The following is a 16,328-nucleotide window of genomic DNA, read 5'->3' on the forward strand; positions in this document are numbered from 1 at the left end:
CACGAGAAGCACAGGGGACCGGCCGCCGCCGCGCTCACGCTGTCACCGCTCCCCTCCGGTTGTCGCCGCCACCGCCGCCCGCACCGGCCCCCGGCCCGGCCCGCGCTCCTACCGCCGCCATCTTGGCTTAACCCCCTCAGGGCGCGGCCCGCCCCGCCCGCCGCCTCTTTCTTGGCAGCCGCCGGCGGTGGCAGAGGCGGGGCTTGCCGCTGGGAGAGGCGGGGCCTGGCGCTGGGGGAGGCGGGGCCTGGCGCTGGGGGAGGCGGGGCTTGGCGCTGGGGGAGGCGGGGCTTGGCGCTGGGGAGGCGGGGCTTGGCGCTGGGGGCGGGGCTTGGCGCTGGGAGAGGCGGGGCCTGGCGCTGGGGAGGCGGGGCTATGGCCCATCGGGGTGAGGTTTCGGGTGTGGAGGCGCGCATGCGTGCGGGCGCTGCTGCGCGTGGTACGGCGCGCGCGTGAGCTGCTGAGTGGTGCTGTGCCGCGCTGTGCGGCGCAGCGCTGTGCAATGCAATGCAATGCAATGCAATGCAGAGCAGGGCTGTGCAATGTAGTGCAATGCTCTGCAGCGCTGTGCGGTGCAACACAGTGCTGTGCCGTGCCGTGCCGTGCAATGCAACGCAGCGTACGCGCAATGCTCTGCTGTCCGACGTAGTGCTGGGCAATGCCACGCTGTACGGCAGCATGGCGTGCGGTGCGCTGCAATGTAGGCAGCTCAAGGAGGTTCAGGCCTGTCCAAGCTGGCCGAAGGCAGCTGCAGACTGGTGCGCGCAACACGCGCGGTGCAGGTGTGGCAACACAGGAAGGGGCAACGCAGGTGGATACTGGCACAGGGCGTTTGAGATTGAACTGCGGAGGGCTGATCTCCCCAGTAGCGGTGTGGCTGTGCTGCTGCGCTCATGAGCATCTGCATCTGCAAGCGGTGCTGGCGGCGGTCCAAAGCGGCGCCCTGCCCCAGGCACAAACAGCTCTTGGTGGAGATCTGTGGCCACCATGTGCTGCTGAAGGCTTGGACGCTGTCGCATTGGGTAGAGGTGCCGCTGCAGTGGTTCTGTGACCAAGGTGCCTGCTGCCACCTCAAAAACAGAGCTGAGGAGCTGGGCTGATGGGCCAGACCTGCATGGACTTGGCCCAGGGCCTCAAGGATGAACCCAGAGTGAACTCAGGGTGTAGTCTGAGGTGACTTCACTGATGTTATGAACTCCGCTTACCTCAAGGCAGTGTTCCACAGAGCACAGGGAAGTGTTTCAAATCTGTGCGCACTAAAGGGGATCTTGCCAGGAATTTGTAATAGAAGTGGACAATCCTGAAGGATGGGGAGCAAATCCTCCTCGGCCTTTTCCCAGTGAATCTAAGTTGCCCCAAGAGGGAGTCACAGGAGGTCTGGGTAGAAAAGCACCTTCCAGCAAAATTAAGGTGACCTCTCTCTGTCCTTCCTTATGCTACCTAAGGCAGGATACTATTAGCATCAGTGTAGCATCCTTAATAATAGCAGAAGTGCCAAATGCTCTGGGTGCACGTGTGACTTTTGAAGTTGTCTGGATGGAAAGTATTTCCTCAGCAGAAGGGAGCTACAGTGCAGAGGGAGTAACGCTACAAGGGTAATGCTGGCATCTGGCAGGTGCAACCAGGACCAGGGTGGCAGATAAGCAAACACACCTCTGGAAATGCAGCTGGATAAACCTGTTTTGATTTTATTTTCACTGCAAAACACTTTCCCTTGATCAGGACTTAGCCAAAAGATGATATAGTGTAAGGATGTCGTGGTTTAGCCCCAACCAGCAACTAAGCACCATGCAGCCGCTCGCTCACTCCCCCTACCCTGATGGGATGGGGGAGAGAATCAGAGGAGTAAGAGTGAGAAACACTCCTGGGTTGAGATAAGAACAGTTTAATAATTGAAATAAAGTAAAACAGTAGTAGTAATAACAACAATGTAATAATGATAATAATAATATACAAAGCAAGTGATGCACAATGCAATTGCTCACCACCCACCAACCGATACCCAGACAGCTCCCGAGCAGCGATCGCTGCTCCTCGGCCAAACACCCCCAGTTTATATACTGAGCATGATGTCATATGGTATGGAGTAGCCCTTTGGTCAGTTTGGATCAACTATCCTGGCTGTGCCCCCTCCCAGTTTGTTGTGCACCTGGCAGAGCATGGGAAGCTGAAAAGTCTTTGACTAGCATAAGCAGTATTTAGCAACAACTAAAACACCAGTGTGTTATCAACATTCTTCTCATATTAAATCCAAAACACAGCACTATGCCTGCTACTAGGAAGAAAATAGTGGAAACCAGGACAAAGGAAAAAACACATATAGTAAAGGCAGCCCAAGAGGGATTTTCTAGTGCTGTTGCAGCGTCGGCAGGAGCTGCTGCTGAGCTCAGTGTCTTGATGAGATAATAAGTGGTTTCAGAAAGCAACTTTAATTAAGCTTCCTGTGAATGTCCCATCTCCTTAATTAAATAACAATTTGCAGTGCTCGCACATCTGTTGGTTTTGATAGGTACCCTTCTCCTTTCCTAAAGCAATTTCTGCCTGCGGGAGCCAAGGTGGCATGTGGTGTGACAGCCCTGTCCTGGCTGCCAGAGAAGATGCATCAATGGGAGCGACACAGCTGGGGAAGGAGGCAAACAGGGGCTCATTCAGCTAAAACCCTCCAAGGAAGATTTAGGTAGCAGTAAAATCCCAGATTTTTTTTTTTTTTTCCCCATGGGGTGTCAGCATGCTTCTCTTGAAGGAAACTAGTTTTAACTGGGGAAATTGCACTCCAGGTGACCATTTAGCCTGTGACACATTCCTGAGGGAAGAAGCCGCAGTGCTTAAAGGGCTTTGAGGGGTGCCCTGTACAGTGAAAAGGGACACTGGAGCATTTTGCTGCAGTTTGGAACCATGGCAGACTGCCCAAGCAGCACTGCAAACACCCCTGACCTCAAACAAAGTTGCAACTTAGTTGGACTTCTGCTTTTTATTTCCTTATATTTGACCTGAAGGATGCCTCTGCTTGTTTTGTAGTGGGTTACAGCTGCCTGGAAAGGAAAACCTGAACTGAAATTTTGGAGAAAAAAGTGCAGTAAACCCTTCCACTTTTCTCAGTACCTTGGATTGACTGACAAGTGCAACAGCACTTCAGGATGCAGCTGAAGCCCAAGCTGACGCTCAGTACCTAACCGCAGCAACAGCCGGTGCGCCACTGAGCCTGCTGTGCACCCGGATTAAGGGCACTTTTGTTAGCAGCTCTCCTCAGGCTATAGATAGCCATGCTCTATCTCTGCCATGTGTCTCACACGGGGAGGCAAGAGAAGTCACAGGAGCAGATTGGTTTCCCTGGGCCACCCCCATACCTGCTGCAGCAGCCTCCCCCTGCACTTTGCATGGCAGAGGCTCTGGGTTTCTCTACAAAACACTAATTCCCAACTCTTTTATAAGCAAACTGCTCCAGAGAGCCAGGGGATGCTGGAAGCTTCAGCTCTGAGCAGCAAGTGGGGAGGCAGAGGTTGGTGTCATACCCCTCGCCTGTGCCTCCCTCCCCAGGAGGAACATCACCTCTCACTGCCAGATGGATTTCATTCTTCCCCTGTAGGCATGACTGGTGTTCTGCAAGTCTCTGTTTGCATCAGGCATTTGCAGAAGTGTAGCTTTCCCATGTCAGCGTTCACAGTGGAAGTGACCTAGAGTTGCCCTCTCTAAGCAGACAGAGACCCTTCTTCCCCATCCCGACCTGGATTTCATCCCAGCTCCTCCGGGAGTGCAGCTGCGACCCTTTGAAGGCAATGTTAGAGCTCCCGTTCCTGCTGTGCATCAGCCCTAGATATATTCTGACGCATCCCAGGGGCTGTTTTCAGGGGGATGACTCAGAGCCATCGCCTCCCAGGATGGAGGGATGGGGCCAGGCGTGCCGCAGTGCCTGACAGTGACTGGGGCCAGTACCCGCCACCCCGCCAGCTCCGCAGGGAATCTCATGGGGGAAAGCCACCCAGGGCTGGGGTTCACCTCAGGGCAGCACTTCATTGGAAGGGTCTCCATGTGAGTGCCCAGGAGGGTTTGTGTGATGGTTCAGCGGTGGGAGACAGCAGGTCCCCCATCCCAGCCTGTGCCCTCACCTACAAAGAGGCTCCAATGCCCTTTAACAAAACATTTACTACCCTTTGCAGCTTTTGATGCCTTTTCTTTGCTCAAGGCAACCAAAATATTAATATATTCCAATTCTGAAGGCTAACATACTTCAAAAATTAATGCCTTAAATGCAACTATTTTCCTTTTTAATACATCTGCCATCCCCATGCTGAGAAGAGGCAGAGCCCAGCGGAAGCTTGGGTAAATCACCGCCAGCAGGCGCCTGCAGGACTGCAGTTCATAGCAGGCTCTGCAGCAAGTTAATCTTCTGGAACTACAAAACCTGGGAGGATGTGGTGTGGGGACATGGCTCTGTGCTCCCCTGCACCTTCGCTTCTTGCTGACACCAATCCAGCTGACTGGTTAATGCCAATTTGGCTAGGCATTACATAGGGACAGCAGGTTTTTTTGCATGCAACATGATTTCTATTAAAGGAAGAAGGGATTTTTAGAAGAGATGAGACCTAACAGCTGCATTCATAATATTTTCAGTTTTGCTAACTAATGCCCATTATGAGCTAGCTAGAGGCGAGAGTTTGTCACCCTGAGACACCAGAGCCATCCTTTGGACACAAGAGGGAGTCCTGAATCACCAAAAAGAGAGGTTTTGCTTTGGTTGCTGTGGATTAAAATGCTTTTCCCTGCACTGAGAAAACGCTGGTCATCACTTGGAGGCCTTTGGTGTGTTTTGCTCTCCACCGTGGTGGGGTATATCCACGGTAAATACAGGAGAATGGGTTTTCCCCATTTGCAGTGGGCACAGGCCAGCTCACTGGTTGGGTGAAGTGAGTCCCAGTTTCCTAAAGGACTGGGAATGGTCCCTGAAATCAAGCACAGCTGACAGCCACGCCCCCATTTTGCAGCCCCAGCTAAATGCAGAAAACGGAGGCAAAGCTCCATCTGCCTCCACGCTTCTCCCCATCATCAGGACCGCACGTTCCCCCCAGGCTCCGTGCCCACATGCACGTGGCATCGGCTCCTCGGAGGGCATTGGCCCCAGCCACATGTCCCCCAGCAGCATGTCCCCCCATGGGCTTGGGGACAGGGAGGTCCTGACACCCACTGCCCCTGGCGGACATTTGCTGCTGGACAGGGATATTTTGGGAGTCATGCCTTTCCTGTATTACCCAGTTTAATTAGGCACGGTATAATCTTTCTAATGCAGCTTCCAGAGGGGAAACACACAAGAAGTGGAGGTGACATAGTGACATATGTCCAGTCAGGACAGCCAAACACTGCAATATATCAGCAAGAGTCCTGCCGAAACTGGGCTGAAAAGGCTCGCTCGTTCCCATGTCAAAGTCACAAGGAAACCTCCAGCTGCCCCAAAGCGGGGCTGGGGCTGGCCCCAGACGTGCCAGCTTCAGGTTCAGCAGTGTCCCCATCCCAAGGCACGCAGGCGAGGCATTCCTGCAGGGACGGGGATGGGGCGGGCGTGCGGGGCTGCTGGTGGGCTGGTCACGTCCCCCGGGGCGGGCAGCCCCCTATATCAGCTGGGCTCGCAGGGGCAGCGCTGGCAGAGCGTGACCGTGACGTCCCCCGGCCCCTCGCCCACCCTCTCCAGCCATGGATGACATTTATAAGGCAGCGGTAAGTGCCTTCCTTTGGGGCTGGTGTTTGAGGGGGTTTTAAAGGGTTTTCGGGGATTTTATAGCAGATTCCCTATAGCTGTGACAGAATTAATTCAATGGAGAAATGCAAATAAGGAATAATTATAGGGTGGCATCTTTTAGTCAACATCTTCATCCAGGACGCAGACCTTTCCCACTGATGGCTCTGAAGGTTTCACACTCCTCTTGTAAGCATGAAACTCTCGACTGGGCTGCTGGACCGTGTACAGTTACTCCCCTGGATCCCTGCTGTGAGACAGAGGGATGGTGAAGTTATAAATCTCAACAAAATCTTGAAAGTATATGAAATGGCTGCTGGTTTTAGGCTAGACAAAGCAGAGCTGCATTTCTTACGAAATGAACATTATTTGTATGGGTTAAACCTCACCCTCTTCTTTCTGGTGCTTTATAAACCTGCCATTGCTATGTTTTCCCCTTCCTTAGCTGAATATTTTTCTGGTAGATTTAAAAAAACCCTCCGCTTTTGTAAGTTATTTCCAAACATCCTCCTCTACTTTGCCACTCCTGATATCTGTGTTGCAGAAATCCAGAATGTGAGCTATGCTCTCCGGGAACGCAGAGCATCCTAATGGCTATTTTAACTTACACAGCTGCACGCTGTGCTCACTGTGTAAACTCAAACTATTTGGTCTGTCATAAGGACACTGCATTATTTTGTAACATAGACAGACAGTGATACGCAAGTGGAATAAGGATGAAAATAGATTCTGGATTGTGTGGATTGCTACTGTGTCCCTTCCATAACTGGAGTTAAAATAAGAGCTTTTTGGTGATTTTTTTTTTTAAATATATAGTTGATCCGAATTGATTTTAACCAAGGGTACAAAAAATACATCATACAAGTCCTATTTTAATTCCAAAGTTTTTAGAAGGAAGAAAGATAGTGCTTGATATGTAATTGAAGAAAAAAACAAAATGCTCACACCTCTCCTGTCCTTAATGGAACCCTTGTAGCGATCCCAATAGAGTGAAAAGACTCAGGAAATGCTGTACAATAAAGCACTGAGTCCTCCATCCTCAAAAGGGGAGAAAAATGTGACCTCTAAAATCGAAGAAAATTCAGGCCTCTCTAATTAAGCTTTTTAATTAAATACCTTCTCTGCGACTCAAAGCACAGGTCCTCTCCTTATTGTTTTAGGGACCTCATGCCCTTAATTAGGGAGAAAGGCTGAAGTGCTTTGCAGTGCTGGCGATGCCCACAGCCAAAAGGTTCTGTCCGTCAGCTGGGGCAGCGTGCTCACAGCATGGTTGGAGAGTCCTGAAAAGAAAGGGTTCCCCACCTGCAAGCTCCAGCCTCTCTCCGAATCTCTGCCCCAGAAATGGGAAAAAATTCACAGGTGAAGGTCATCCCTAGCCAAAGCTTGCAGGCTTTAGCGGAGTTGAAAGCTGAGAGAAGGAAATGCGGCAATAGAGAACAACCCCCAAATTCCTACCTCAGATACCAAAATCTTACCCCAAACAGAGAGCCCTTGACCAGGGAAATGGGACATGCAAAAGACCCAATGGAATCCCATGAGGATTTTGCTGCTGGTTTGAAGGTGGGGGCATACTGGTAAATGTGGGGCTTGAGTCCTGGGCATGAACTGCCAGCACCCTTACAGAGGCAAAACAAGTCCAAGACAGGCACAGCTGAGACAAACAGCTTTTTCGTGGATCTATTTCCCAAGATTTTAACTGTAAGAAAACATTTACCTGGAAAAAAAAAAAACCACATCAAGAACTTCAACTTCCCCTGTCTGACTTCAAATGGAAACACAGGATGAAGAAGAGAGCTGATGAAAGCAAAATACAGCAGATTTGGTGTTACCACAGCCGCTGCAGTGCTGTGAGCTTAGTGCTTGCCTTCCCGCACCACAGCCGGAGAAACCTGTCCCTGCAGTGATGCAGAGGGGAAAAAGGAAGAAAGCTGTGAACAGCACCCGTGTCCAGAGGGCACTATAAACAGCTCAAGACACATCTCTGTAATAAAAATGTCGCTCTACAGTTACAATGCATTTAATTTACATACAGCATAGCTCCACATCTATCACTTCAGTAGTCGAGGAAACTTCAACAGTGAGTATTTTTTTATTTGCTGCATGCTGGTGGCATATATTAATATTATATTTATGCCAAATTCCCTACATGCAGCTAGAGAACCCAATGGATTTTCATCTTGCCCACTCATGCCTAGATAAGGGTGTGCAAACACAAAGCTATTTTGGGAACATTTTTAGGCTCTGTTAAGCGGTGCTAAGAACAGTACCAGGGACAAGTGTCCAGATAAAAGGCTGCAAGGATAAATACCAAAGCCTGGGAACAATCAGGGAGCTCATCTTTATCTCCAGCACCTCTCTTGCCCATGCTTATAAATAGTGAATGCACCAAGAGGGTCAGGTTACCTGAGCAGCAGGACAGCGGCCGTGGACATTGGCGGAGGGAGCGCTGTGGCTGCCCTTGCTCTGCCCAAACAATGGCCATGAAGGGCCAGCGGCTGCCTGCCTGCCTTCAGTGGCACTGGGGCCACAGTGGACTTGGGTTTCCTCCTGCAATGGCAATCCTGCTGCCATCCTTAGGGATGCTTTCTGACTTCACCTCCTAGCATGTGGGGAGTGGGGTAAGGCTCTCTGCCCACTTCCTGCAGGCTCTGTCCCGCTAAAAAAATGCACTATCCCTGCCTCTTGCTGCAAGCAGGAAGGGTTTCCAGCTGGCTTTTGCAAAACTGCTACTCTTGGGGGCAAAAGCATCAGCTTTCCCTCAAAGACAGTGTGCCACAACCCTGAGTTGAGGGGTTCTGCCCTGACCAAAACACATCAGGGATGGGCATTGGGGACTGCTCACATGGGGCATGGAGATGGTAGTAAGGAGACATTAGTGGGGTCAGGCACCCTCTGCACAGGCCAGAGGTAGTCCTGGCAGGGGTCATGTCTGGCTGACTCCGGAGAGGCTGTTGACCAGCCTGGGAGGGAAAGGTCAGCATTTTAATGGATGCTGCTGAAGGGGCAGATGGACACGGTGGTGGGGTCTGCAATTTTAGGTAAGCGGTACCTGCAGGCAGGAATGAAGCCAAAGAGTGAAATGGACTTAAAGAGGCATGACACAGAACGGAAGGATTCCTCTTTGCTCTCCTCGTTGATTATTTTTGTTAATTCACACTAACTAATATGGTCCCACTGATCATCTGCAAGGCATGAATTAGAGTAGGGTTTGGGAACAATCTGCCAGCCCATTTTGGCTAACACTCAGTGGCTCCACAGGCTATTTCTTCGGGGACATACCAAAAACAGGCTAAAGGGAATAGCGGCTCCCTTCCGAGGCAGAAGCCTTTGTAATAAACACTGACTCGGATGGAAGTAGACCAGCTCTTAATGTTCGGATAGTGCAGAGAGTTTCCTGACTCTAGGGCAGAAAAACATCTACTAGGGATGGTCTTGTCCACCTCTCCCACCCCAGGGACCTCGCCAGCATGTCCCACCTCTGACCTGGCCTCAGCCCATGCATGAGCAGCCCTCTGTGGCACAGCTGTCCTACTGTGAAGCATCCCAACAACAAGAAATTATTCCCAAATGGTTGACAGAAACAAATGCTTTTCCCAGTGGGTCTTCCCTGCTTGTGCAAAGGCTAATTCTGATAGACACTGCCACTCTAGAGAAATGATGCTCACTTCAAAGGAGTTGGGAATATTTTTTTTTTTAAGGGGAAGAATCTCTTAGACTACAGAAAGCTGTGGTGTCAAAACCCCAGTGGTCATATATCCCATAGTCCATGAGAGTGACTGTTGTAAGGCTTGGTTGACCTTTGCAAAGGCTGTTGAACAAATAACATTACCTTTTAACCATTAGTGATGCTGAGGAAGAAAAATGACTTGGTCTCTGTGTTTTCCTTACAGGTTGAGCAGCTGACAGAAGAGCAAAAAAATGGTAGGTGCATCTTTAACCTGACACTGCAGCCTAAAGACTAACTCCCCAGCTGGCAGCCCAGCCTGCCTCAGCAATTACAACCCAGAAAATGCGGTCTTTCTAGCAGCTGGCCAAAGCAGGGCATAACCCAGGGATTTTGATCCATCAGCATTTCAAGTGAGGCAGTTTCTGTGCATGTGCCCAGTTGTCCGCACCGTGACGTGCCGGGGCAGTGCTGGGGTGCATGGGCAGGGGAGGCTGTGCTGGGGCAAGCCCCTGCCCCGGGGCTGCTCACCTGCGGGGTCGAGGTGCAGGGCAAGACCCCCACATCTCCTCTCCCCTCTCTCCCCAGAGTTCAAGGCTGCCTTTGACATCTTCGTGCTGGGGGCGGAGGATGGCTGCATCAGCACCAAGGAGCTGGGGAAGGTGATGCGGATGCTGGGGCAGAACCCCACCCCTGAGGAGCTGCAGGAGATGATAGATGAGGTGGATGAGGATGGTGAGAGATTTGGATTTATTCCACTCTTCCAAGCACCACCCCCATGCCTGTGGCATAGGGGGGCATGGTGGAGGTTGGGAGTGCTCAGCATCTGCACAGCGCTGGCAGGATCCGTGCTGGGGACAGCCACAGCCTGCAGGGAGCAATCTGCAGCACTGTGATTTTGAAGGACACTAAACACCCACCAAACTTCAGCATGGTTCCTTTAGAAAATTTCCAGGCAAAGAGAAACTATAAAAATTGTTATTCCTATAATGATCAGACTACTTGAACTGATTTTTGAGGGCTACTCTGAAATTGCACAGATCCATTTAAAAAACAAAATACAGGCTGAATGTAGCAACTGCCATTTCAGAAATGCCACAATTACAGGAATCTATCATCAGGAAAGTCTTTCACTGCTCAAGTGTACACACATACACACAAATAACTATCAATATTGATTAAACCAGTGTACCAGTGATCACACATAACAAAATCCACTGTGTGCAAGTTGGGCAGAAATTCCATACTAAGTAACTGGAAAATAAAAAAACAGTTAAAAATCAGGCAAAAAAGGAAGATAGCTGTGTCATTGAAAACAATAGTACTGTACTCCTGCTGCAAAAACACACTGCATGAATACCTACCTTCTGGAGCTTTTATTATTAATACCTAGATGAAATGGACAGGTATCTCCATAGCAGGAATTTTCCATTTATTGGTGCTTCCATTAGGACTTCTGGTTCATTTTGCCTTGGCAAAATGACTGCAAAAAGTAAAAATTCGGTGATGAAATCAGTCCATGGCCACAGTCATTTATGCCAGCATCCTGAAAGCTGCCTCTTACTGCAGGGCTGCTCTCCTGAGTTTTGCTCCTTGGTTACTAAAGGGAAGTTTGATCTCTTGCTCGGTGTTGCCTGTCCACCCACCACTGTGCCGTCTGATGGTGTTTATTCTGCCTGCAGGCAGCGGCACTGTAGACTTTGATGAGTTCCTTGTTATGATGGTCCGGTGTATGAAAGATGACAGCAAAGGAAAAACCGAAGAGGAACTCTCAGATCTCTTCAGGATGTTTGATAAGTAAGGGCAGCGAGTGCAGCACAGTGGGGTGGTGGGAGTGGTGCAGCCACAGCACCTCCCCCTCCCCAGCATGCTGGTCCACTTCTGAGATCTTCCATCCTTGCACAGAAATGCCGATGGCTACATTGACCTTGAGGAGCTGAAGATCATGCTGCAGGCGACAGGAGAGACCATCACTGAGGATGATATAGAAGAACTGATGAAAGATGGGGATAAAAACAATGATGGCAGGATTGACTATGACGGTAGGACTCTTTCTTGCATGGTTTGGTTGCGAGCCCTTGACCATCCCCTGACCAGCTCCCGCAGTCTCAGTTGCCTTCAGGGACAGGTGTGAGCTCATGTGGGTAGTGCTTGGCCATACACCTGATCACAGATGGTGCTTGCACAGGGATGGGGGATTTCTTATGCTTGTGAAATGGTAGCAAGGGCCTGGGGCTGCCTTAACTCTCCCCATGCTATGAAAGCCAGCCTGCACTGAAGTGAACCTGCTTTTCACCAGAGACCTGCCCATTCCCTCCTGCCCCCTCAACACAAGCAGCAGCTCTAAAGGGCTGTGTCTTTTGAACACAATGCTGCCAAAATAACCCCCAGACCATTTCCGAGCTGAGTTGGTGGCTGTCCCCCTCCTTGGGTGCTCGCCTCCAGCATTTCGGAGGCAGCCAAGAATGACGCTGGGCTCTGGTGACATTTCCAGTGGGAGTCACGAGGAGTCCTTGCCACAGCCAGAGGAGTGGTAAGCCATCCTCCTCGGTGTCTCATGCATCAGGGGGATGGAAAAGGGGACAGGGCTGGGAGTGCACTTGGCAGCTGTGAGAGCACTTCGGTACCACCTCACACCCCTTGTCTCCTATGTCTTCCCCTTGGCAGAGTTCCTGGAGTTTATGAAGGGAGTTGAATAAATCTGATGCCAGATGACAGCCCAAATGTCCTAAACCCCACCAGCTCCGCATCTCATCTCCTTGACTAAGTACCCTGGCTACCGGCATGAAGACTGAGCGCTGACAAGGGTGGCCGCTGGGAAAATAAAACGCGTTAATACCAAGTGCCTCAGATGGTCGTTCCTTGGAGGTTTAGTGAGAGTTTCACCTCGGCCACATACTCATGACTAATGGGGCTGCTTCTCAGGGCCACGCTGAACACCTGCGAGCAGCACCTGGGAAGGTGTGGTGGGTTGACCCTGGCTGGATGCCAAGTGCCCACCAAAGCTGCTCTATCACTCCCCTTCTCAACTGGACAGGGGATAGAAAAATATAATTAAAAAACTCCTGGGTCAAGATAAGGACAGAGAGATCACTCAGCAGTTACCATCACGGGCAACACAGACTCAACTTGGGGAAAATCAGTTTAATTTATTGCTAATCAAAATTGAGTAGGGTAATGAGAAATAAAACCAAATCTTGAAACACCTTCCCCCCACCCCTCCCTTCTTCCTGGGCTCAACTTCACTCCTGATTTTTCTCTACCTCCTCCCCCTGAGCGGTGCAGGGGGACAGGGAATGGGGGTTACGGTCAGTTCATCCCGCATTGTCTCTGCTGCTCCTTCCTTTGCAGGGGAGGACTCCTCACACTCTTCCCCTGCTCCAGCGTGGGGTCCCACCCACGGGAGACAGTCCTCCATGAACTTCTCCAACGTGGGTCCTTCCCACAGGCTGCAGTTCTTCATGAACTGCTCCAGCGTGGGTCCCTTCCACGGGGTGCAGTCCTTCAGGAGCAGACTGCTCCAGCGTGGGTCCCCCACGGGGTCACAAGTCCCGCCAGCAAACCTGCTCCAGCGTGGGCTCCTCTGTCTCCACAGGTCCTGCCAGGAGCCTGCTCCAGCACAGGCTTCCCATGGGGTCACAGCCTCCTTTGGGCACATCCACCTGCTCCAGCATGGGGTCCTCCCCGGGCTGCAGGTGGATATCTGCTCCACCATGGACCTCCATGGGCTGCAGGGGCACAGCTGCCTCACCATGGGCTGCACCAGGGGCTGCAGGGGAATCTCTGCTCCGGTGCCTGGAGCACCTCCTCCCCTCCTTCTTCACTGACCTTGGTGTCTGCAGAGTCATTCCTCTCACATACTCTCACCCCTCACTCCAGCTGCAGTTTGTGTCCCAGTGGGTTGTTTTTTTGTTTCCCCTTCTTAAATATGTTATCATAGAGGCGCTACCACTGTCGCTGATGGGCTCAGCCTTGGCCAGTGGCGGGTCCGTCTTGGAGCCGGCTGGCATTGGCTCTGTTGGACATCGGGGAAGCTTCTAGCAGGTTCTTGCAGAAGCCCCCCTGCTACCAAAACCTTGCCATGCAAACTCAATACAGAATGTGATACCACAGCTGGAGCTTTAAGCCTCCAAGGAGGTATTTTGCTGCCAGCCTGGTGGCAAAGCCCGGCCAATGGGGCCACCAGTGCTCAGTGGGGAGCTGCCATGTTGCACCTCCTCACCCCTGCCATGGTGAGCAGGCTCAGGAACTGGCACTGGTGCCTGCTGATTTAACTGGAGCATCAGCAGCATTTCAGCAATGAAATGTGAATTAACAGCCACTTATGCCATCACTGAAATCCCTGGGTGAGGGACAGTCCCTCCCCTCCCCACTCTCACCCTGGCTGTCCTGAAGGGACACACCTTCCTCCTCCCTGCCATCCTCATGGCCACCCTGCAGGACATGCAGAAAGATGACCTCTATTTTCTTTGGAAATGTGAATAAAAGCCATTGCTAAGCTGGACTGAATGCCTCCTTCCCATCTCGCCCAGCCTGGCAGGAGGCGGGCAATGGCAGCCCTGCAGCACGTCACAGTCCTCCAGCAGCCCTGGGTGGGAGCCTCACTGCAGTAACTGAAACACCCCATTTTCCCTCAGAAATCACATCCATTTGGGGCACAGGGGCCCTGAGCAAGGCACAACCCCACTTTGGGTCTCAGCCCCCAGCCGCAGGGTGACAGCGCCAAGGAGGATGAGCCGTGCTGACCCCAAGGGCCCTGAGTGCCATCTTCTCTCTTCCCAAGGAAGCGCAGCATTCCTGTGGCATTAGCAGCTCCCCCTGCACATAGCTGCCTCCTCCCATCAAATTACAGCCCCAGCACAGCTCATGCATTGCAGTCATGTTGCTAAAATCAAATGTTTACCCAAGCAAAATAAACATTAGCAGGGCAAGGCACGAGACTGTGTCGGTGCAAACCCCGGCGATGCTGCCCTCAACCCTAGGCAAGCATGCTGCCATGCCAGTGCCCCCATGTCCACTGCACCATCCTCCTGCCTTTCCTCTCAAAACCAGCTCTTTTTTTTTTCCCCTCTGTGGAACTAACACCCTGAGCAGCTGTATTTGATGTGACACACACTCTCATTTGTAGCAATAATGAAATATTGTAATTCAGAGCAAATGGGCTTGAGGTGAATACAGGTATGAGAAGGGTTGTCAGTTATTTGGAAGGACGTGGCTGTGTCTTTCCTCTGGACAACAAGCACCAAATGTTTTGCCCAACCAGGGCTTATGACATCAGAGAAACCAAGGAAATCAACCCCTGTCAGCTAGAGCAGCTGATTTTCCTTAAAACCCAGGATATTTTGGGGACACCCCTAATGCAAACATCTGGAAGACCTGCTCAGAGGGGTCTCCCCAACAGTCCCAAGCCCTTGATGCCATAGCTCCTGCTGATTCAGCAGAACTGCAGGTGCACCAGAAGCCAACGGACACAGAAATGCATTGGGTTGAACAACCTTGTGACAGGAAATGCTCCCGAGTATTACCATCTTCTGACTCCAATGAATCTGTAGCCTAGAAATCAAAAATAACCATTTTCCACCTCCCCAGTGAAGCAGCAGCAGTTGTTTCCCACCAAGACCTGCTTCTGAGGACATAGCTGAAATGTTTTACCCCAGGCCTGGACACCTCCAGAGTTGAAAATACCTGGGCTTCGGCCCTGAGCCAAGGTGATGCCAGCTCTCCCCACAGCCACGGCCATCCAGCCCACAGACAACCCACACCCATGCTCTCACATCACATCTTAGGAGGCATCACTGACAGCCCCATTATCTTCCTCTGTCCTGATCAGATCCCAACACCAAACAAGGACATCTCCAGAATACTCACTACTGCTTACCAATAGGCTTTGGCTCACTGAAGGGTGAACAAGAAATAAAGTTAACCCCCTCCTTCAGCCAACTTGGTGGCTTCGGGGAGGCTTGGACTCCTGCTGTGACCACAGGGAAAAGGACAACTGTCCTTGTGGTTTAACCCCAGCCAGCAACTAAGCACCACGCAGCCGCAAGCTCACACCCCCTGCCCCAGTGGGATGGGGGAGAGAATTGGAAGAGTGAGAAACACTCCTGGGTTGAGATAAGAACAGTTTAGTAATTGAAATAAAGTAAAACAGTAGTAGTAATAACAACAATATAATAATAATATACAAAGCAAATGATGCACAATGCAATTGCTCACCACCCACCGACTGATGCCCAGACAGTTTCCGAGCACAACTGCTGCCCCCCAGCCAACTCCCTGCAGCTTATATACTGAGCATGACATCATATGGTATGGAATAGCCCTTTGGCCAGTTTGGATCAACTGTCCTGGCTGTGCCCCCTCCCAGTTTCTTGAGCACCTGGCAGAGCATGGGAAGCTGAAAAGTCTTTGACTAGCATAAGCAGTACTCAGCAACAACTAAAACATCAGTGTGTTACCAGCATTATTTTCATCCTAAATCCAAAACACAGCACTATGCCAGCTACTAGGAAGAAAATTAACTCTATCCCAGCCAAAACCAGGACAGCTGTAAAAAGCCACCTGGCCACGTGTCTTGGCTCTCCTCCCTTGGTTCAATGGCACTGGCAGCAGCAAGCCACAACCTCACCATCTACTCGCTCTTTTCTGAGCGCAAAACAGGGAAGGTGGTGGCTGGAGACAGAGGACCAAGGTCTTGTAGCAGCTGAAACTTGTCCGTAGAAGAGCTGACACATTGGGGACTATTTGGGCTTTTTTAGTCCTTAGACCAGAGGCACCAGCAGGTCAACGTGCTCTGCATGAAGTCAGAAAAACTGCTGCAAGACCAATCTGTCTTCACACACTGACTGTCCTCCAAAAGTAAGACAGCAAATGCCTTGGGGTGGGGTGCTGTGGGTGGATTTCACTGTTGGCTAAAACATGGGAACAACTTAGGAA

At 51.2% G+C, this 16,328-nt stretch overlaps 1 protein-coding gene across 1 annotated transcript; it reads left to right on the forward strand.

Moving 5' to 3' along the window:
- Positions 1-5,685: 5,685 nt before the first annotated feature.
- On the forward strand, positions 5,686-12,091 carry TNNC1 (troponin C1, slow skeletal and cardiac type). Its single transcript, XM_009491161.2, has 6 exons — positions 5,686-5,709; positions 9,619-9,649; positions 9,981-10,127; positions 11,075-11,189; positions 11,298-11,434; positions 12,060-12,091. The coding sequence occupies exons 1-6, from the start codon at positions 5,686-5,688 to the stop codon at positions 12,089-12,091; spliced, it is 486 nt and encodes a 161-aa protein (XP_009489436.1).
- Positions 12,092-16,328: the final 4,237 nt, after the last annotated feature.

The sequence above is a fragment of the Pelecanus crispus genome, chromosome 7 (genome assembly GCF_030463565.1).
Source record: "Pelecanus crispus isolate bPelCri1 chromosome 7, bPelCri1.pri, whole genome shotgun sequence".
Lineage (NCBI taxonomy): Eukaryota > Metazoa > Chordata > Aves > Pelecaniformes > Pelecanidae > Pelecanus > Pelecanus crispus.

Excerpts from the sequence above, each read along its gene's own strand:
- TNNC1 (XM_009491161.2), top strand. The coding sequence starts at position 5,686 with ATGGATGACATTTATAAGGCAGCG. Across the intron at positions 9,650-9,980 it reads GACAGAAGAGCAAAAAAATG|AGTTCAAGGCTGCCTTTGAC; the intron begins GTAGGTGCATCT and ends CTCTCTCCCCAG. Across the intron at positions 11,435-12,059 it reads TGGCAGGATTGACTATGACG|AGTTCCTGGAGTTTATGAAG; the intron begins GTAGGACTCTTT and ends TCCCCTTGGCAG.